Source organism: Ammospiza nelsoni, chromosome W (genome assembly GCF_027579445.1).
Source record: "Ammospiza nelsoni isolate bAmmNel1 chromosome W, bAmmNel1.pri, whole genome shotgun sequence".
NCBI lineage: Eukaryota > Metazoa > Chordata > Aves > Passeriformes > Passerellidae > Ammospiza > Ammospiza nelsoni.
The window spans coordinates 4,439,269-4,462,491 of NC_080668.1; the positions used below are offsets into that span (position 1 = coordinate 4,439,269).

At 37.7% G+C, this 23,223-nt stretch overlaps 1 protein-coding gene across 11 annotated transcripts; it reads left to right on the top strand.

The window, feature by feature from the left end:
- Window positions 1–208: 208 nt before the first annotated feature.
- Window positions 209–22,016, top strand: LOC132086125 (heterogeneous nuclear ribonucleoprotein K). 11 transcript variants are annotated; one of them, XM_059491590.1, is made up of 15 exons: window positions 209–341; window positions 3,128–3,207; window positions 4,074–4,171; window positions 5,732–5,788; window positions 7,233–7,276; window positions 8,219–8,291; window positions 8,876–8,989; window positions 10,006–10,134; window positions 10,629–10,936; window positions 11,259–11,313; window positions 17,422–17,472; window positions 19,316–19,337; window positions 19,412–19,494; window positions 19,938–20,107; window positions 20,887–22,016. In XM_059491590.1, exons 2-15 carry the CDS (start codon window positions 3,159–3,161, stop codon window positions 20,918–20,920), a joined length of 1,287 nt encoding a protein of 428 aa, XP_059347573.1. In that variant the 5' UTR covers window positions 209–341; window positions 3,128–3,158; the 3' UTR covers window positions 20,921–22,016. The 11 variants fall into 11 exon arrangements, with proteins under 11 accessions (XP_059347573.1, XP_059347569.1, XP_059347578.1 ...); XM_059491586.1 differs by having other exon boundaries at window positions 218–341; window positions 3,128–3,206; window positions 4,061–4,171; XM_059491589.1 differs by lacking the exon at window positions 209–341 and adding an exon at window positions 487–624.
- The last annotated feature ends 1,207 nt before the right edge of the window (window positions 22,017–23,223 follow it).

Here is a 23,223-nt window from a genome sequence, read left to right on the forward strand (position 1 = left end):
GCAGGGGCGGTGCCGAACGAGCGGGCGGGCAGAACCAGCGGGGCAGCCTGCTTCCCCTCACCTGAGTTGTAGGTGGGAAGAAAGACGAAAAGACACCTGCCCTCTGTACACAACCCCAAAAACACCGCGCAACTCAACAGCCAATAGGAGGTGTGGCGCCACGCGCGGCTTTAAGTATCGCAAGAACACTGCCCCGCCTCCTCCAGTACTAAGGAACAAGCACAAGACGGACTTTTCACGGACGCCATTTTTTTCAAAAAAACCTCAGCGGTCGCTCTCCTTCGCTGCCTTCTATTGTCTCCACTGTTCTTGCCGCACTTCTCGTGGCCCCCGTCAAGCAGGTAAAACAAACAAACAACCCAGGCACACTGCAGCGGTGTAGGATGGATAGTGCTCTTCTTCTCGTGATTACTTAGGCCTTTCTGTCCGTGGTCCACACGGAGGGCGGGGCGAACTAGAGGCCATCCCTGCCCTGATGGGCAGCTGCCTTACCCAACGGGGCCGTAGTGGGTCTCCCACAGGGGGAGGAGACGAGGTGGTTGGGCCAGTCATTTGGCGGTGCTGGTGGATGTGTGTTGGTAGTAGGAGTTGTTCGCCTTTCTCTCCTGTACGTGGTGCGTGCAGGTAAGCGCGGTTCAGAGGGGGTGTTGCTTGCACTGGGGGTGGGGTAGGGGGGATGGGTTAAGCCGGCTTGAAGGAAACTAAGCTGTTGATCGAACCCCTCCCAACCCTGTTGTGTGACACAAAAACACGGGCAGCCTGTCGTCGCCGGGCCCCAGGATTTTCTTGGACTCTTGCAGAGACTGCGCTGGGCGGCGGAATTGAGTGGGTCTAGGAACTGCTGCGTGGAGAAGGAGGGGGCCGGGAGTATGACTCCTTAGCTAATGTGGAGTGGTTTTGTGTAACCTTCGGACACAAGGGTCTCCCTCTACCCTAAGGGAAGGGTGTAAAGGATGATTTGTGTCTCACCCGTCGCGCTTCGGTGGCCTTAGTGCGAGCACGGCGGCCTAACTGGTGCCGTTCCCGGAGTGGCGATGTGGTGGAGGCTGGTCGCACTAGCGGGTGCGTGCTAAGGCTGGGGGGGGGGCGGTCGCCGCCCTTTTCTGGCACCTACCTAGGGTAGCTGTGGATGGGGTGAGTTTTTGGTAATTATGGTGGGCAGAGAGGAAGATGAGGGCACTCTGCTGCGGCCTGTGCGGAAGCAGCCGTGTCGAAACGATTGGGGAGCGTTCTGCAGCAGAGCCTGCTTTTAGGGGCCATGCCAGAGTTCTCGTGGCAGGGCTGTTGCGCTCTGTCGGCCCTGCTTGAGCTGGGATGAGGGGTTCTGAGTGCCTCCTTTGTGTCTCTCTGGTCGGAGTGGGGGAAATCTTGTGACCGCGTGGTGGTGGTTTTTCGGCTCAGGGCTCCGCCTAGCAGTGGGTAGGCGCTATCACAGTGGCCGCCATTTCTGCTGGTCCCTGCCACCGCGGAGATGGGTCTCGGGCTGTGGGGTTATGTAACGGCGCCTTTTCCCCCTCCCACCTAGGGCGCGAGCTGGGATTTCGAGCGCTCGGCGGCTGGCTGGTTTTAAAAGCTGTGCGAGGGGTAAAGGTGAATGTCAGCCTGAGCAGATTGGCGCGTGGGCTGTGGAAAGGGAGGCGTCCGGGCGGGAAGGGCCCTTAGTCCCGGAGGGAGCGGGGCAGAGACACACCGGCATCTCCCAACCCTCTACTCATGTCCGTGACTGCTTTGTTCTTTAGATGTTTTTAAAAATTTTGCGTTAGCGAATTTAATCCTGCAAACTCGATTTGCACAAAAGAGCACAGCAACTAGTCGAGAGCATCTTGTCCTGAACAGTATATTACATTTCTTCCCCCGGCAGGTCTAAAATTTTTGGGAGGGTCGTAAATAGAATGGGGTCTGGAAGGGTTAACCATTTGAACCTGGTGAAATTTATCTTCCTGCCCCCATCCCTGCGTTCTAACGGCGTCTGTTTCGACACTTGGCTATTCTTTAGGCGGTGCTTTTTCTATTAGCTCAAATTAGGGGCCTGGAAATACTAGCATGTGCTGGGGAGGTGGTGTCTCAGCAGCGACTGTAAAAGAGTGCATACCTACCGGCAGTGCTTGCTGTTAGCCTGCAAAAATAGGGTAACTTACAAATTAACGGATAATAAAAAGGATGCTTTAAAAAATTAAACATACCTCACTTTTTCTTTGTAGATATGTATATCAACCATTTGTTCAGGCTGTGAAAGTTGACCAATAAAATCCAAAGGAAGGAAAATAACGTTCTTTGTTTGGCTGTATCTGTACAAATTAATTTTTTAATAAGGTGCAAAATTATTCTGCCTGACTTCTAATTTGTTTTACAAGTATCCTTAAGTCGTGGATTTAGCAAAACCAGATCTTGTAAGAGGTACCTGTTTCACAAAGTCAAAAAAATTTTTCTGCTTTTGAGATTCTTCATACATGTATGCAGAGGTTATACATGATAGTGTGCTATTTTTAACAGAATTTTTCAAGTGTGGCTTGTGTGTAATGTTTTGTTCATCTGTTATATTGATGGAAGGCATGCTAGTAAGTTGATAGAAAATGTCTAATCGCCAACATTTTTATAACTTTTGGTCTAAATTGTTGAGTCTAAATTTAGAACTAAACAATTAGTATATTGAAACATAGCATCTCCTAAAAAGGAAATTCAAGATATGGTATATAACATCCTAAAAGTAGGACCCAGATAATTATTCACTTTAAATATTTGAAAGTCATTGTCAATAAATGTGATTGCTTAAAACTAGCAAATGCTTGAAAATGAGCAAGGTTGAAATAATTCAGAGTGCAATTGTGTGTCTATAAACCTTTGTACTTGATTATTATTTCTCCTCTTAGTGATGTGTTTGGTCTTGTTTTTTCATTTATAAAGAAAACCTTTGCCACAAAATCTCAGGTCAAACCTCATTTTCAGTTGTAAAGCAGTAGGGTTTTGATCCTGCCCAGAACACTTGGGTTTGCTCTGCAAGTATATATAAACCTGGTAAACTCTAAAAGCAGGCATTTCTTCTTGCTTTTCCCATTAGTATGATGTACAATTAACCTTTTCCCCCACAAAATAATGTACTAGCTCTTTTTTTTTTATTCTGCAACAGATTTTATCTTCACTCCTAAGAATAAAAGGTAATGGAGACTGAACAACAGGAGGAAACCTTTACCAACACAGAGACAAATGGTAAATTTTTTTAAAGGGCTATTTTATTTTGGGAGGAGGGAAACTTTTTGAGTCTTGATGTTTCTAACTGTTTTGAAATGCTTTAACTGTATCAAATGCTTCATTTAATCTTTCAATTTTTAAATGTCCCATGTGGTTTTATGTAATTTTTGTATCATGAATATGTAATTTTTCTTTGGGAGTATTTTAGTCATGGTATAAGTAACTAAAAGTTATAAGGAAAGATTTGAAAATATTTGATAGCTAAATGCTCAGTATTTGTATGGACAACGTGATCACATAAAGATACTGTTAGGCATATCTGTTACTGTATTTAATTTATAGCAGTTGTTAGTTTGAGGGAATGTATATATATATATGTGAAATATCTCTAAATATTAGCTAAATGAAAAACCTTTTGGACATAATTAGTGAAGAAGAGTTAGAGCATTAGTATTGATTCAGGCCATTTTTTTAAAGTGACGATAAATACTGCTTTCCTACTGTTTCACCAGTATTTCAGTATTGGACAAGCTACTTTTAATCTTTTGTGCTTTAAGGTTTTCCTAGTTGTAAAAGAAATACTAAGTAGGTGATGCAGCACTGTTGCAAACAGTGTTATTTTTTCACAAAGTTTGAAAAATTTGCATTTCAGCTGTAGTTTATAGATTTGAATAAGTCTTCACTTATTAATTGATATGTAGACTGATGAAGTAAAAACCTGTTTCTGTCCTATAGGTGCTCAGGGTAGATGTCAGAAATTAGCATTGGGCTAATGGGAGGGAATGCTTCACTAGGAATACAGTGCACAGCTTGATATACAGTTTTATCATGACTTAGAAAGTTAAATATACATTTGTGCTTTCCCCCTATGGACCTGTCTACAGGCAAACGTCCTGCAGAAGATATGGAAGAAGAACAGGCCTTCAAAAGGTCTCGGAATACAGATGAAATGGTTGAATTGCGCATTTTGCTTCAAAGCAAAGTATGCTCTTAGTATTGCTATGTTCCTGCTTATACCATTGCTTAAGACAGTGGTGACAGTGTATGTTTAGAAAGAACTTGTGCTTTATTTAAAATTTATTTAGAAATACTTGTGTGCATGAATGACAGTAGAAGTGTATTGCGATCTTCAATAATTTGTTTCAAGGGTGAGTCTAACAATCTATGGGACTTCTTTGATTTTAAAAAAATGTACTTATTGAAAAAATAAAGACATAGAAATGATAAGCCGCTTCTCATGCTTGAATAGAACATAATTGTTTCCAAGGGAATGACTGTGTATTAGTCTTTAGAAAGCAAGCAGTTTAGAAAATGATCAGCTTTTAATTGTAAATTAAATATGAGACAAGATGAGAACTTCCTCAAGATTTTAGTAATTTCTCCAGATTTAATAAATCTATCAATATCAACAGTAGGAAATATAAGAGAGTAATGTTTCATGGCTTGCAATTGCTTCATTGACTAGTATAAATAGTAAAACTGCTATTTATGAATCTCCTTTAGTATTTCCAGTTGATGCAGATGTTTGTGCTGTCTGAAGTAATTCAGTCTTTTGTCTTAGGGTAGGGGAATGTTACCTTAACTCTACATGGCATTTCTAATGAATAGTCGAGTGCTGCAAAATATTTTTAGCACTGTTAGCATCATGTATGAACTGCATAGTAAAAGTAATAATTTTGCATGTAGTTCTTGAAATAGCCTGGTAAAAAATTAGTTTTACAATTTCCCCTCTTGAATATCTTGAGTTTATTCCTCTTGATTTTAGCAACTAGAGATTAGCAATTGTGTATATTGGTTTTACATTCTTCAGACTGTACCTACCTGAGTGATCAGTTTTACGTAGGCTTCAGTCAAAAGTAGCATTTGCTCAAATGTTTGGAGTGGGAAAGTGAAATTTGCAAACATTAAAAAAGTGATCAAATAAACTAGCAAAGCTGTTGACTTATATAACATGCATGGAAACCTGTAAGTTTTTTTTTTTCAGTCATATTCTAACTATGAGATGGTTGTACCCTGAGCAACCTGATCTAGCGAGTGGCATCCCTGTCCATGGGGGGGAGGGGGTTGGAACTAGATCATCTATCTTTAAGGTCCCTTCCAACCCAAATCATTCTGTGTTTAAACATGACAGATCCCAGGACAGACCTCCGTGGTACCCCACTTCTTACCAGCCTCAGGGTGCAATAAGATCCATTAACTATTACCAATCATCCAACCAGTTTTTTATTAATCTGCTTGTCCACCTATGATTCTATGAGAATATAAGCAGAATTGCCTAGAAACTTAAATTTAAAATTGAAAAAATATTACTGAGTATTTTTATTTCTGCATTGATCTTTTTTTACCTTTTTTTTCCTCATGATAAAATCACATCAGTGTTTTGATTTAATTTGAACCTTTCAAAAGGAAACAAGCCTCACCCCACCCTTAAATGCACCCCACAAGGTAATGCAGAAATAGATACGTTGTTCTTAGTCTTTGGTTCAAAAAAACAGTCTGTGCTGTTTTTAGCCTAATGTAAATTCTGAAAACTGTTTTCCAGAATGCTGGAGCAGTGATTGGAAAAGGTGGCAAAAATATTAAGGCACTTCGTACAGATGTGAGTATACATGAGTTTGAATTAATTTAACACAAATTCTTCCAGGGCACTGCATTGAAAACTTGATTGCATACATTTCTAGAATTTGAGAAATTCAAACCTAGACAACAGTAATCTAATAAGTCACTTGTAATGATTGTTGGAGAAGATAACTTTAGTTTTTCAATTTGTGTTTTAATTGAAGCCCAGCTCAAGTCATGTGGGAGAAGAGGTTTATGTTAAACCTCTTTGCTTTCAAACAGGGTTCCTCTAAATTACACCATTACATGAGTTAACATCTCTTATTAGAAATACTGGTAAAACTTAAAACCTGTAACTATACCATTTCCCATTTATGTGAATCCATTATAGTGCTATTGAAAACTATCTCTGGTGGCTGGCTCAAGCCAGCGATAAAAGAATTTTTGAACTTCCTTTAAAAAAAAAATCCCAAAACATAATGGTCCATCTGTTTTTGCTTTAACAGTGTGGACATAAAGCACAAAACCATTGATGTTAGGGTTGCATGATTTAGGTACAGGTATAGAACAGTAAAGAAGTATTTTATTTTACTTGCAAGAATTTTTAAATGGTCATAACTTACTTAGCTATTCGTATTTTATGTGGGTTGACTCTTGTGATTAGACACACATCCAGTGTAAATGTTATGTATTTATAAAACTTGGCAATGCTTCTTAAATTCCATTTGTTTACACTCCTCTACTTAGGATCAGCTACGGTTTTTTTCAAGCAAGACTGTGTTCAACACAATATTTGCTAATATATCATCACAGAATCAGTTCCATCTAAGTTCACAAACTATTGCAACTAGAATTGAGGATTAAGCTGAAATGGTCAGGAATCATGCCAACAAACTTTGGCAGCTAGTGGTTTTGTTTGTTTGTTTAAGTAAATAAACACATCCCTTTACTCCAGATAATTTAACTGGTCTGGAATACTAACTTTCCCAACTTGCTCAAGGTTTCAATAATATGCATCTCAACAGTTTTTGTGTCTACCTTCATGAGCCAGCCTGCTACTGAAACATCCTTGTTAAAAGTAAAATGTAGTTTAGTCAGATAACGTAACTTGTGAAGATCCATACTGTTAAGTCACATTTGATGTAGCAATCCATTATTGTGTTAGTCTTCAAAGCAACTTACGCTTGCTTCATTAACTGAAAGTAATAAGTATAGTTTGTATTAAATTAAAATTTATTGCTTTTCCCCCTTTTCCCTCTCCTTGTTTTTTTGGCCATATATCTCCGTTACCCATGTACTGGATCGACTTGCCCCTGCGTTGCCCACCATGACGTTGGCCCATCCGCCCCTGAACGCCCATGTGAAAACCCTGGTTGGCTATGCCCAAAAATGTGCTTGTTGCCAAACGGGTACCATACTTGACAACTACTGATTGAATGCCCATGCCCAATGCCAACATCCACGAACGCCAATGACCAATGCAGTACAATGCAAGTGTTTCAGTCCCAGACAGCAGTGGCCCTGAGCGGTATGTCCCAACAGTTTATGCCTCACTGCCTGATTAGAAAGAGAGAAATGTGTTTTATTACCTGCCTTTGATATAAATAGTATCCCCTTATAGACCGTGTATTGTTTTTTTTAAAGTTTGCTGTCTTATTTTCCCCATTAAGTCTTTTTGTCACTGAATTTTTACGTGAGTTGGCCACCCAAACAATCCACTAATTTTATTTCAATTGAAAGAGCACAGCTTCAAGTGTTGTATATTTACTGTATTATAAATCAAATTGTTTCAGGAGTCTCTTGCTCTGGTCTTTGTGGCCCACCTTTCTCTCCCCAGCATTGTCCATTCATAATTATTTCTGCTGAAATACTAACTCTAGTTCACTTTTCTTCACTTCTCATTTGTGTTATATTTTTGTTTGTTTGTGGGGTTGGTTTTTTGTTTTGGGGTTTTCCCCCTTGTATTTATGTTGCATTTTTTGCAGAGCCCATTAGTAATCTAATTTCTAACTGGTATGTCGACCTTACTCCAGATATAATGTTGACTACTTACATATCCTCACCTTTTCTATAAAAAGGTGTGCTAGTTTTACCAATGTAATGTTAAGCGTATACTAAATTAGTGGTGGCAGGGGAAATGAATATTCACTCATACTTTAGTTTTGCGTCAATTTCTTGCCTGGTTAATCTGTCTGAGCCCTTCCAAAAGCTCTCGTGAATTCTTTTGCTCTCTCTGCAAGGCCTGCCTAGCCTTAAATTCTTATATTCATCATGCATATGTATTGGACATAAACAAAGATGCATGTGTTGTAAATCCAGTGAACAGGTTTACTTTAAATGGAGAATATTAATTGTAAGGTCTTCTGTGTAGTCAGTCTTGTTAGAATTTTGTGTATGATTATGAATAATAAACTTATTTCTGCTACTGTCCACCTTCTCTATGTTTTCTGACACTATGGCCTCTTAACAGTATCTTGAGTATAAGTGCAGATACAGAGACGATTGGAGAAATCTTGAAGAAGATTATCCCTACTTTGGAAGAGGTATGTCTCTTAGGTTTCTTTTTCAGAGGTATAAATTTAGATTTTAAAACAAGATAATTCTAGATGATTGTGTCCTATTTTTAATATATTAAAATAGAAAGTAAAACCTAGCCTTTTTTTTGAAAGAAGACCTATAGCTCTCAATGTATGTGTTGGCGTTTTTTTAATAGGGGACAGAGAAAATTTCTTAAAAGAATAATATTTGGAACAGCCTCCTTCCCTTCAAACCACCTGTTTCCTGACTAGTTCCTGATTTAAAGTAGCTCTACTGTAATTTCCATTCTGCCTTTACATGGTAATCAAGTGTGTTGTGCTGTTGGATATATTAAAATTCTGTACAACAGCAATAATAATAAAATAAAGAAAGAAAGCTAATTTGACATCACCTTGTGTTGAGACAAATTACTTAAAAATGTGTTGTTTTTTTTTTCTAATAGTAAATAAAGTATTACAGTTCAGCAGTAAATTAAGTCATACCATGCTGTTTGGAGAAAAATCTTAAAAAAGAAAATCAAAATTAGTATTTGTATTTTTCAATTATTTTTTCCCCTTACTAATATTTTATTCTTGTATGCATCTTACAGTACCAGCACTACAAAGGTAGTGACTTTGACTGTGAATTAAGACTTCTAATTCACCAAAGTCTAGCAGGAGGAATTATTGGTGTCAAGGGTGCTAAAATCAAAGAACTCAGAGAGGTACTGTTTCCTATTCTTTTCAGATTCTGCTTTTATTCTATAAACAAATTGGTTTTTTGTGTTCATATGCTGTGAGTGTAAGCTTCATCTATGATCTATGAGATCCTTAAGAACATATTTCATACATGAAGTAGCGGTTGGTGATAGAGCCCAGAACTACTTATAAAGCTTTTAAGTGTATTAGCAGTAATCTTTATAAATAAAGGATACTTTTTAAAATTAAAATGCCATTCATCAGGAACTGCTAAATAGGTTATATCGATGGTGTTAGACAAGGAAAACTATTTAGTGTGAATAGATCTCCATAAGCTATTTAATGATAATTTAATAGATGTTTGAATATTGTTATTAAAACGTATGGTGGAGTTTTCTTAGGATTTTGTTTGTTTAGTTTTTGGATATTTTAACTTTCACTTCCTCAAAGGCCATTTTTTCCTTTATGAAGGAATGAGGTTTTGTCTTAAAAAGCTAGTGGTCTCTATCAGTCTAGAGTGTTCTTTTCTGTCCTTTCCTCACATTGCATCAAAGGCAATTCCAGGTCCGTTTAGGCATAACTTACTATTTGTGTGGAATGAGGGAAAGGCAAGATGAATAGACATGATCCTTGCAACATTGCTGTCTTGCATCCAAAGCATGTTTTTATGAGATATGAAGGCTTATATAACCTGTAAGGTTATAATGAATATGTGGCCCTTTTGCTTGTATTTGATTAAATAACCGTGTAGATGAGCCATAATTAAAAGACTTCAACAATCTAAATTTTTCACTAGCATTTCATACCAGCTGGCGCCATTGCGCGGGTATTAAAAATATAATATTTTAAGATTAAATTTGTTGTAAGAACTTGGAAGCCAAGCATTCACTTAAAGTGACTGGAAGTTAAATGATTTGTTTGACTGTTTCTTTTCAAATGTTTTAGTGTGTGTCTTACCCATTTTGTTTTCAATAAGTTCATAAAATTGTTTAAAATACTTCTGTTTGAAAAATTTGGGGGTTGCTTTTCTTCTATTCAACAGAATACTCAAACCACCATTAAGCTATTTCAAGAATGTTGTCCTCATTCCACTGATAGAGTGGTGCTTATTGGTGGAAAACCTGATAGAGTTGTGGAATGTATCAAGATTATCTTGGATCTTATCTCTGAGGTAATGTGTCTTAAACTTATTCTTTCATTGGTGTTTATGAAAGTCAGGATGATTTGGCTGGAAAATTATATCTTTCCATTTCTATTTTTAATTCATTGCCTGTTCTCCAGTAACAAAATAAGCATTGGACTGTTAGCACCCTTTGAAATTGTTCCTGCTTGCTAGAATTGGAGTGTACCTTATTGGGGAAGACATTTTTGGTACCAAGAGACTTAGTCATGCTTTACATATCCATAAAATAAGAAAATTTTAATTAGGGAGGAAGTGAGAGAAACGTATGTGCCACCCATCGATAACAGCAATTTCTCTATCATAGATAAGCTCTCAGGAAGTCTATCACTCCCCCTGCCTTGCTTATGAGTATTGTGAAATAAAGAACATATTCAGCATGTATAAATTCATATTTATATATTTATTATATTAATTTAATGAAATATAGTTGCATCAGTGCTAACTGGTGGGAGGGGTGTTATTTTTGTTTTTGTGTGTCTTAGTCTCCAATTAAAGGACGAGCCCAGCCTTATGATCCAAATTTCTATGATGAAACATATGACTATGGTGGCTTCACAATGATGTTTGATGATAGAAGGGGACGGCCAGTGGGCTTTCCCATGCGTGGAAGAGGAGGCTTTGATCGAATGCCTCCTGGTCGTGGGGGACGACCTATGCCTCCATCAAGAAGAGATTATGATGATATGAGCCCTCGCAGAGGACCTCCACCGCCTCCACCAGGCCGTGGTGGCAGAGGTGGCAGCAGAGCTCGTAATCTTCCTCTTCCTCCTCCACCACCTCCTCGTGGCGGGTAAGCTGTTGCATAAATGCATTGTACAAGTTGAGTAACATTTACTGAATTGTGTTCATGTTTCCAGGACTTGTTTCACACTCCGTGTTGCTAGTAGTTATTCAGAATTGAGTGTGTATTGCACCAGAAAATTTTGAAAGCATTTGAATTTAATTATTTCTACAGTATTACCAGGACTAGTAGTTCTGTAACTTTATGTCATTCAGAACTAGGCTAAAGCATTTAGAAATTCATAATTGTGTGCAAATTGTTAAAACTTGAATTAGAATATATAAACTAGTTCATAACATGAGTCATATGCTGCTGCTTTTTCTCATTTTAGAGATCTTATGTCTTATGACCGAAGAGGTAGACCTGGAGACCGTTACGATGGAATGGTAGGAGGCTAAAATTTATTTTGCTTAGTAAATACAGTTAGCACTTTGAGGAAACTTCTTGAATACATACATTTAAGTGTGGAACATGTGTGCCTCTGATAAACTTTGATATCTCCACAATCTTTTGGCTATACAAATGGTCTCCCCAAGAATACAACTGTTGGAGGTGTAAAGAGTATTTGGGATGTGATCTGCTGTGTGGTTTTAGTTTGTGGGATTTTGTTTGGTTGGTTGATTGTTTTTCCCTGCCTACCATCAATAATGGAATAGAAAGTTGGTAGAGCACAGTCCCTTCAGGATTTAATTACACAGACCTTCTTGTAGACTGTTACTTGTAAATCAGGATGACAGAAATAGAAATTGGTAGGCTGTTCAGATTAAGAAAGCATGTCAGAACAATGTTTTCCAACAAATGTTTACAAAATTTAAGAGAGCATGAATAATATCTTTAAAGGGATCTAGTTGGTCTGGCAGATAATTGCTTTTTCAGTTCAGTTCTTTATGCCAATTTATATCTGAAAAAAATCTACTATGATTTCAAATGCTTTGGAGCCAGGACCACTGATAAGATGAATTTTAAATGAAATTAGATACGTTTCAACCATGTTGGGTGGTGAGGAGAATTAAAAAATGAGTAAAGATATTCTTCCATGTTGTACTCTGAAATATGACTTCCTGGTAGTAATTTATTGTATCCCCTTTCCTGGGAAGAGAAATTCTAGGTATCTGGGAGGTAAACCTCTGGTTAACAATCTCTCTTTTTTTTTTTTTTTTTTTTTTTTCTTGTTTTTACCTCTTCTGGCTCTGTTTGGCACATTCTTTAAGATGACAGGTTAGATGAGATTATTTTAAATAAATGGAAGAGAAAGTAGAGGAACTATGAAATGGGCTACCTAAATGAGATTTACACATTGGTGCCTCCTGGGAGGAAGAGGCAATTACTTCCAGTAACACATACCGGAAGAACATATTGAAGCAATGTCACAATTGAGGCACTGGAAGCCTAGCAGAAATACTAAAATTAAAGACTTGCATTTGAAATTACTAAAACCAAACAAACCACCCCCACCCTCCCAAAAAAGAAGTAAACAAACCCACAACATTAAAAATAGCAAGTTGTTTATGCTACTGAGAATCTTAAGAAACTAGGAGTTATGAACTAGACCTCTAAGAGCACTTCTTTGTATTTTCATGTTTTCAAAGCTTGGGCTTTGTGTTTTCTTATTAGCATCTGGTAAAACCAATGTCAGGGCATATAAACAGAGCAATCTGCCCTTCCTTGGGTATGTGGTTGAGAACAGTCTTCAGCTTGGGGCAATAGTGTGTTCTAGTTCTGTTTCATTCCATTTAGAATAGAGAAATCTATTTGAACTCTAGTCTGACTTTGATCAGGTTGACCTTGGCTTTCTTGACACGAGTTTCTACAAATAAATAGGAGTCATCTCTGCTTGCTTGTTTTCCACGTTCTGAAAAGCAATTCTATTTCTTCCTCTTCACAGTGGAGCTGCTCGTGGCTTTGGCTGCTTTATGCATGAGTTTCATAGACAGCCTACAATGAGGACTGCTTTCTGACACAGATCTTATTTAATTTCTACTTTTGGCTAGCCATAGTCCCAGTATCCTTAATTGTATAAGCACATGAAAAATCTTTCCATGGATTGTGAGGCTAAAACTGAAAGTGTCATACCAGAAATATAAGGTCTTGAGCTACTATACATTTCACATAGAAACCATTCTGTAGTGAAACCTTTAGAGTAAACTAACATCCTTGTGATTTGTGAAGTAATGCATGGGAAAGGCTAATTTCAGAGAGCAGGACTGCCATTTTACATAAATACATTAAAAGGCAAGAATAGTCTTTTCAGACCAACATCTTGGAGATGTTGAATCTTCAGAAATCCTCATTTTCTGCCAGATCTCTTCTCTAAAAATGAGAAAGTTCAGACTTGTAAGATGGTGAACCAAGACTGGATGGTGAAACTTGACTTTTTTGAGATGTAACAAGACTGGCAGTCTTGTAAAGTTGAAGATGGGAGGAAAAAATAATTGTGTGTGTATATATATATATATCATTTATTCTGAACCATTTTACTGGAAAACATACATGCATTGTTTCTCTTATTTACAGTGGTATATATTTTCGGTTGTAAGTACTAAATGCCTATGGGCCATGACAGCTATTTTGATAGCTGAGAAAACACAAATGCATTTCTGCTATTTTTTTTTAACACCCCCATCCCCATGGGTGCTTTAGATAGACAAATGCACAAAAACATACCAGGGAAAAAAATAAGGTGGAGAAGTACATATAAAGCTGTTTAATCTTCCACTTCCCCTTTTTTTTTTTTTTGTTATAATGGCCTATGCCTAATGCTTTCAAAGTATTTTTAAATTGGAGTTGAACAAGAGCTAAATCAGTGTCTGTTGTAGTGTATGTTCAGACACCTCATCTGGTTTTTCTCATTCAAATGATTTCTACTGCTAAATCATTATATATATGTGTGTGTCTGTGTATATACATGTGTCTGTATTAGGACTTCAATAAAGGTACATACCCTAAAAAAATATTAAACATACTTTATGTTTTAAGAGACTTGATGTTAAGGAGCATGTCAAAGAAGAGAAAGGGAAGAAAATATGTTTGACACATCTACATAAATACTAAAATTACCAAAATTTCAATTTTCACTCTTCTGGGCCAAGGATTTTCCCATCAGTTAGTATTGCATGCATATTTTTCAATTGCATGCTAAAGGCAATAAATTCTTATTAATACTAATCATTTTGTCTAATCCAGTCAGTGTTGTATTTGGTTTTGATTTAATTTGCATTGGTTACCAGTAGTAACTAGCACAAATGAGTCTGTAGAGAAGAAAATTGTATGCGCCTAATATTTTAGGAACCATTTTTAAAGGAGCACTTATATTTTCATAGAATCACAGAATATCCTGAGTTAGAAGGGACTCACAATGATCATTGAGTCCAACTCCTGGCTCTGTACAGGAGACCCCAACAATCCCACCCTGTGCCTGAGAGCATTGTCCAAATGCTTCTTGAGCTCTGGCAGCCTTGGGGTTGTGACCAGTGCCCTGGCTTCTAGTGCCCAACCACCCTCTGGGTGAAGAACTTTTCCTGGTATCCTCCCCTGACACAGCTTCGTGCTGTCTTCTTGGGTCCTGTCACTGGTCACCCGAGAAGAGATCAGTGCTGCCCCTCCACTTCCCCTTTTAAAGAAGATGTAGACTGCAATGAGGTATCACCTCAGTCTTCCCTTCTCCCATGACCTCAGCTGTTCCTCATATGGCTTCCCCTCAAGACCCTTAGCCATCTTCATAGACTGCCTTTGGATGCTCTCTAATAGCTTAATATCTTTCTTCTAGTTTGGCACCCAAAACTGCACACAGGACTCAAGGTGAAGCCACCCCAGTGCAGAGCAGAGCAAGAGAATCACTTCCCTTGACTGGCTGGTGATGCTGGGCCACAATTGGCCCTCCTGGCTGCCAGGGCACTGCTGCCTCATGTTAAACTTGCCATCAAGCAGGACCCCCAGGTTCCTTTATGTGGTGTCGCTTTCCAACATCTTTTTCCCCAGTCTGTACATCCAGGGTTGTCCCATCCCAGGTTCAGAATCCAGCACTTTCCCTTGTTGTACTTGATATGGTTGGTGATGGCCTCTCATTTGTTGAGGTCTCTCTGCAGGGCCTCCCTGCCTTTAAAGGAGTCAATAGCTCTTCCCACTTTAGTGTTGTTGGCAAAATTACTTAGTATACCTTCAAATCTTGTGTCCAAGTCATTTATGAAGATGTTAAAGAGAGCTGGCCCTAAAATGGAGCCCTGCAGAACCCCACTAGTGACAGGTCAGTAGTCTGATGTCACCCCATTCACTATAACCCTTTGTGCCTGACCTATGAGCCAGTTGTCCACCCATTGCATGATGTCGTTATCCAGCTGGACATTTTGTCTAGAAGGATCCTGAGAGAGACAGTATTGAAAGCTTTACTGAAATCTAAAATGATCACATCAACTGGCTTCCCTTGATCAAGTGGGTGGGTTACCTTGTCAAAAAAGAAATCAAGTTTGTCAAGCAGGACCTTCACCTCATGAAGCTGTGCTAGCTGTGACCAAAGACTGTAACATAGTCATTATCTATCATGTCTTTTTCAGTAACTCCCAGAATAATCCTCCATAAGTTTACCAGGTACTGAAGTGAGACCGACAGGCCTGTAGTTACCATAGTCATCCTTCTTGCCCTTGAAAATTTGGACAACCATTGTCAACTGAGACTTCTCCAGATTCCCAAGATCATTCAAAAATCATTGAGGGAGGTCTCACAATGACATCAGCCAGCTCATTGGGTACTCTTGGATGAATCCTATCAGGCAGCATAGATTTATAGGGATGCACCTGGAGCAGCAGATCCTGCTGAACTACAGGGTTAACTGGGAGTTGATCATTCTTGCAGTCATGGTCCTCCAGCTCAGGGCGCTGGGACCTCCTTGGTTTGTCATCCGAGTTGAAGACAGGCAAAGAATGCATTAGAGACGTTTGCCTTGTCTCTGTGAGCTGGCCATCTTCATCCTGTAACAGGCCAATGTTATTTATGGTCTCCTTTTTGCTACTGATATATTTTTTAAAACTTTATTGTCCCCCACAGTTCCAGCAACTTCAATTCCAGTTGAGCTTTGGCTGCCCAGATTTTCTCCCTAGTGGGGCAAGCAGCATCTCTGTATTCTTCCCATATCTCCTGACCTTGCTTCCACTGGGCATACACCTTCCTCTTTTGCCTTAGCTCCAGAAAAAGATCCTTGCTCAACCAAGCTGGCCTTCTGACTTGCCTGCTTGACTTCTGACATTTGGGAATTGCCTGTGCCCTTAGGAGGTGGTGCTTAAAAAGTGATCAGCACTAATGGACCCCAGCACCTTCCAAAGCATTTTTTCGGGGGCCTTACTTGTTCCCTGGGCAGCTTGAAGTCTCCTCTCCTCATGTCCAGGGTTGAAGTTTTGCTGGCACTTTTTTTCCTCTCACCAGAGATTTTAAACTTGATTGTTTTGTAGTCACTGTGGCCAAGATGGCCACCAATCACCACTTCACTCTTGGGCTCCTCTCTGTTAACGAGCAACAACTCAAGGAAGGCCCCTTTCCTAGTTGGCTCCCCTAGTATCTGTACCATGATGTCATCCAGGTGTTTGTAGGAATTTTCTGGCCCTGGTTGTACCAGCTGTGTGGTGTTCCAGTTAACATCCAGCAAGATGAAGTCCCTCAAAATGTCAAGGGCAGTTGATTTGGAGATGTCCCTTAGTTCCTTAAAGAATAATTCATCAGTGATGTCATCCTTTTTTTGGTGTGTCATCCATGTTATGTTGCATGTTTTAACTCAGCAAAGGCCTTTGCCATAATAGTAATTTGAAGTGGATACTACAAATTGTATTTTTATAATTTTGTTGAATTTTTTTTTCCCAACATTTGTTAAGGAAGACTAAAGAAAAGATATGCTATATATCACACTTTAAAAAAAAAGTAATTGGATTTCCAATATAATTAGACAGTAGTAGATTATTAGTTTAGCTGTTGGCTGTATGAGGTATATGGAAAATAATAACATATGAGAAGCTGTCTCCTTCCTGCTTGACCTGTTGGTGACACAGATATATCAATGACAGTTACTTGTTTTATCAAATGCCTTTCCTGTTTTATTTTTATGCATAAGAGAAGTAGAAGATTTTGGTATCTGAGAATAACATCTTTTACTATATAGTGCAGTTCCAGTACTTAGAGGTAAAAAAACCAAGTAACCAACTGTTCAAGCTTTGCTCGGCCCTTAACTGTCTGAATCCTTTGTGTAAGAGGAAAATGTGTTTATGCCACAGAAACAAGGGAAAAAGGAAGTGTGACCAGTAACAGTTCCCTAGCAGTGAAAATAAAAGGGAGTAAATCATGTAACTGGTCTGTTATTTACTTTTGAGCCTTTGTAGTAGTTTTAAGTAGTGCAGAAAAATGTTTCTTTATATTGCTCTGTGTGTGTTTGCCAAGTTATCTGTAAGTCTCCATAACATGGACTTAATTTGGATTAATTTCCTCTTTTTCTTCTATTACATTGTCCCTGGAAGATGATGCAGTGTCATGTAGATGCCTGTGATGACATGCAGCCACCAGAGTTGGTGAGTGTGCTCATGCTTTTATTTGACTAGTTTAATAGTTTATTTTTGAGGAAAATAATTTGAATTGTTTAAGTGATAACTGGATTTTTTTGAGATTGAATGTAGTTAATGGCAGCTTGCATCTCTGAAAAGTCTCTAAAGCTGTCATTGTAACTCAAGTTATTAGCAGTTTATGTCATAAACAGTGAATCCTATACAGGCAGTTAATGTTCCTCAATGGAAGCATGCAGCAGCACAGCCAAGAGAAGCTTTTCTCTAGTACTCTTTTGTACCCTATTTTACTGTTTCTGTTGTAACTTTTGCTGTAACTCTTGCTTTGTCAGCACCCTGTAGATACATCTATTTAGGACTATGTTTTATTTTAACTTCATCATGTTGTGCTTTCCCCTGTTTCAAATGAGGAATGCTAAAAGTAATTCTTTACTTATCGTTCTGGATAAACTTGTGCATTATCTATCCATATATTTGAAATATTCCATTTGGTTTGTGTTTATCAAACTTCTTACTCTTAGAGGGTTTGGGGAGGAAAGTTCAAAGGGTATCAGCAAGTGTTTATGCTGTGTAGAAGATGTCAAAGTGCCACCAAATATTAAATGTTAGTTCCTAGCTTACATAAACATTGCAGTTAGAATTACTCATCTGCTGTCAAATTAATTTGCTGTCTTGTAGTCTGGGGAGGGGAAGCAGCAGAAAGGATGAAGAAAATGATTGTTCATTACAAGTTAGCCCAAAAAAGAGATTCCCTGGGCAAAATATCAGCAGAAATAGGTAGAAGAGTATGTGTGGAATATGCAGTTCTGATCAGTCTCTGAATTAAGTTCTACACAGTGTCCTTCATTGTTTTGTATTTTGCACTCCACTACAGGCTCTTTTTATATTTTATTATGGTCAGTATTGCTAAGCAATGTGATTGCACAACACAGGTTGCTGAGAAACAGATAAGTTTTTCTGAATAGCTTCCATTTTGATGTGGCTCTAAAAAGCTGACAGGTGTTTGGTTATTGTTTTGGAAAAAATTATTGCATTACAACTTCTGCAAACAAGTAGTTCACAGATTCCTGTATTTCAGTGTTATCAGTTGAGTTCTAGAGAAGTGTGCACATCTGTTTCTGCTTCTACAGGAAGATTAAAATGAATGTGTGTGCATACAAAAGGCATTAGATCAAATTAAGCACTTGATATCAAGTACCAGTCCTAAAAATAAAAACAGTCAGGAGTGCTGCAGTACAGTGATTTGGATTTGTTATATGATAGTTTTAGCAGAACAGTAGTAATAAGTGTCATGATTGTCCCTTCTAAGATGCAAAGGATTGTAGCATAGTCTAAATGGAGAGAGACAAGTTATAAAGTTATTAGAGTTGAATTGATTTTTCCTCAAGATGGAGTAGGAGGGTTGACAGTTACCAGGTAAATGTCTTGTCTCAAACTGAAACTTTAATTTCTCCTGAGCTGTATAGGTAGTAATAATAAGGCTGAACTCTGATCTTTGGATTTGAATACTAGTTTAGTTCAAGGGTCAGGAATAGATCAATATCAAGAGCTGTTTACCAACTGAATTGATAAGGTTGCTTGGTAAATTGGTATGGCTGGATCTTAATGACTTATTCTTAGAGATTTTAACAGAGCTAGCTAAAAGGTTCTTGTGAGATTCCTCCCTGCCCTCTTGTTCCCGGTCTGCCCTCTTCCCCACTTTGTCTTTAATGACACTTAGATTAAGGTTGTGGGTTAGGATTTTTGCATAAAATAGGCTCAAAGTTAACAGTATAATACTTGAGATGAAAACATGTTAATGAATCACTGCTGGTTTCACTAATTAAGGTTTTTCTTTCTCTTTTTCTTATAGTTTGAGGGTGGCTCTGGATATGGTAAGTTTTTATAGAGAACTTTGACATGCACTTCATTTAGTCAGTAAGAGGCTTGATGCATGTGTTTAAATCAGACTATTCTTACACAGGGGGCCGTGGTTCATATGGAGATCTTGGTGGACCCATCATCACAACACAAGTAACAATTCCCAAAGATGTAAGTGAAGCTGACTTGCTTTACAATTGTGTTTAAATAAATAAATAAAAAGTCACAGTCTTTTCTTAGGCTATGTAAGTAAATCAGAAGTATTTGGTATGCTTGATAAGTACTTTTAATATAAAGCAAGTGTTTCTAAATCATTGGAAGTTTATTCTTAAGGATGTTTGTTTTGTCTTGACTTTAGAGATTGCACCAAACTACTTTTTTAATTGTTAATATTCAATAATAAAGATGGTCTATATAACTTGGTTTTACAAACACTTGGTTCTTCCAACTTTATCCCACCTGTGTTTGCTAATATACATTACAGCGACTGCTTTGAGGCTGTAAAAGAGTAAGCTTCCATTGAAACTCATAAAACTAAATGGATGGAAGCTACTTGAACAGTACTGTGCAGAGAAAGTTATATCAAGAAATGAATGCTTTATTTTCTCCCCTAGTTGGCAGGTTCTATTATTGGGAAGGGAGGCCAGAGAATCAAACAAATACGTCATGAGTCAGGAGCTTCAATCAAAATCGATGAACCACTAGAAGGCTCAGAAGATCGGATAATAACTATTACAGGAACGCAGGACCAGATACAAAATGCTCAATATTTACTGCAGAACAGGCAAGTTGAAGCTTAATGCTGTCCTTACTATCATTTTTAAACTGACTTTCCTACTACTGCATTCTAAAGCTCTTCTCTGTAATATAGTTTTAAGAAGACAGGATTTAAGTAACTATAGAACCTAACTTCTCTAGTGGTAGGTCTGCCTTGATTCTCTTTTCTCTGTTCTAACAAAAATGAAAATTCCCTCAAAACTAATCTTGATGGAAGACACCTTGGCCAAACAGTCCTTTCATTTCTCTGGTGGAAATTGCTGCGAAAAATATTACTTGTAATTACTTATATAGAACCTGTAGAAAATATAGAAGATTTCAGTGGATGTTGGTCTAGTTCTGTGTGGAAGACTAGTGATTTTGTTGTTTTTAGATAACCGACAACAAATCACAGTCTGCCATATGGCACAGGCCATGCCTCTACAGGACAAGTTAAAATCAATTGGTGCTGTTATGCAGCATTTCACACCTTGCTGGCATTACTTTCTCTTCTTCTGAATATTAATAGTTTTGGACATAGTTTACCTAGTTTTGCTTTAATAACATGTTGGCTGTCATAGGATTTTTTAATGTTTACTTGAATGTTTGGCTTTAGATTGCTAATATTTAAATGTGCTTTTAAATAATTAAATGCCTATAATTATTAGTCATTACCCTTTCAAAATTATTTACTTTAAATAGTATTGGAAATTTGGAAATTGATAGTTTAAGAATGCCATTGTAAATATTGATGTAAGATGTATGGTCAATCATTCTAATACATGCTTTTTTCTTTTTCTTTTATAGTGTGAAGCAGTATGCAGATGTTGAAGGATTCTAATGCAAGATTATTTTTTCTTTTTTATAGTGTGAAGCAGTATTCTGGAAAGTTTTTCTAAGACTAGTGAAGAACTGAAGGAGTCCTGCACCTTTTTTTTTTTTTAATATCTGCTTCTGTTTAAATAGCCAACATTCCTCTGCTTCATAGGTGTTCTGCATTTGAGGTGTAGTGGAATCTGCTTTTCGCCAGATGTAATGTTTTAGTTCATTACAAATATTTGGGGTAGGAAAAGGTTGCACAAGACTAACACTGACATTTTGAAACAGCAGCAGAGTGGATTTTATTTTTGTTCAGTGGTAGTAAATTGTAATGTGGTTTTATTTTTCCTGTAGCAATTGTGAACACCCTGCTTTATGTACACTGTAATTTTTTAAATTTTGTTTTTGAAGGGGGGAAAGGACTGGTTGTTCACATGTCCCTGGCATCCTTTGAGGGCAGTGTGCAGAATGTAATGTTCTTTTTTAAGATGTATTTTACAATTTTTAAATAAATTTAGTGAACCTATTATTGGTGGACGTTTTTTAACATATGTAAGGTAATATCTAAAATGAATACACCCTTCCCCCACCCCCAAGAAAATGCGTAAATTAAAGTTGCTGTTAAGCTTACTCTTCTGCTTCTTTAATATAGATGGAGTTACATGTTTTTGGCAAATTAAAGAAACAGTGTGAAAACTGGCTTGGCTTTGCTATTTGGGGGAAAAAAGTAAAAAAATATTAAAGCTTACATTGTGTGAAATTTGACCTTTTTTCATATTTTTGGCCCTCTGCCTTGTATATATATCTATATATAGGTGACAAAAAATATTTTAAAACTGTGATGCCACTGAGTTAAGTGGGTTAAATACACCTGGTTCTACACAGATTACTTAATGCAAATATAGTTAAAAATAGCAGTTGATGAAATTAATGAGTGGTACTTTTCAGAGCTCATTTTTGTCAGATAAAACTTTTATGAATTGACAAATTGGCAGTATCTAACTTGATTTTCATTGTATACAGACTCAATTTCTTTGATTTCCCTGTTTCTTGAGTTCCATAGGAAATATTTGTGAGAAATTAAAAAATAATAAAGTACTCCTGGATATTTCATGTAATACCTTGGCATTTGTATTTATAGGTTACAAGTTTTATTTTCACTTCCTAAATAAAAGCAAAAGCAAGAAGTTCGAGAACTTTGTAAATCTCAGTGTGATTGATCCAGATTAAGTGGATTATTTCACTCTGGGGGGGTTGTGTCTTGAACTTTTTTTTTCTTATATTTTTAAACCATATGGGGTAATTCCTGTCATAAGGAGCTACACTTAAAATGTCATAGGAAAGAGCAAGGAGCTAAGAGATTACCTACTTAGCAGAGCTGTAATATATCCCTAGAAAACACCCAAAACCTGATTTTTACTAGGGTAAAGGAGTATGGCAGTTTTCTCAGTAAATAAACATACACATAGAATTGGTATTTCCTTAGGAATGGCTGAACATAAATGAAGGAATTAGCAACCTAGTAAAAAGGGTCAAACAAAACTGCAAAGTTAAAACAAAATGGGTGCAGGTTTTTTTTCTATGCACTTCTACACTGTGTCTATGGTTTGTGTTTTTAAAATATTTTAGCAGGGAAACAGCTGCACAAGTCAATATACAGAAGAATGTGTTTTGTTTTTTCTTGTTAATGATCTGCATCTTTTTAGAAGCTAGCCTATTCTTATAAACAAGTTAAGCACCGTCTCTAGCTTTAGTTGGATTTTCTTTAAGGTTTCCTTAAAACCAAGCACTTATGTTTTGAGATGAGCCTAAGGGATTCCTACTGTAAAAGGAACTGGGTTTGGGATTTGTCTTATGCCTCTGTCCCCACCCCTCTTTTACCTACTGAGTTAGGGCCAAAAAGATGCTTCTTTCTTGAGGAGGACTATGGTGGTGTTCACAGGGGTCCCAGGACAAGGGAAGAGACGAGAATCTTGACTCCATGTTTCAGAAGGCTGATTTATTATTTTATATGAAAAGAAAATTATATACTAAAAATACTAAAAGTATAGAAGAAAGGATTTCATCAGAAGGCTAGCAAGGAATAGAAAAGAATGGAATGATAATAAAATCTTTTGACTGACCAGAGAGTCCAAGACAGCTGGACTGTGATTGGCCATTAATTAGAAACATCCATATGAGATCAAAGATGCACCTGTTGCATTCCACAGCAGCAGATAATTATTTTTTTTCTTTTTCTCTAAAGCCTCTCAGCTTCTCAGGAGAAAAAATCCTAGCAAAAGGATTTTTCATAAATTATGTCCATGACAGAGGACTGCTGGGGTT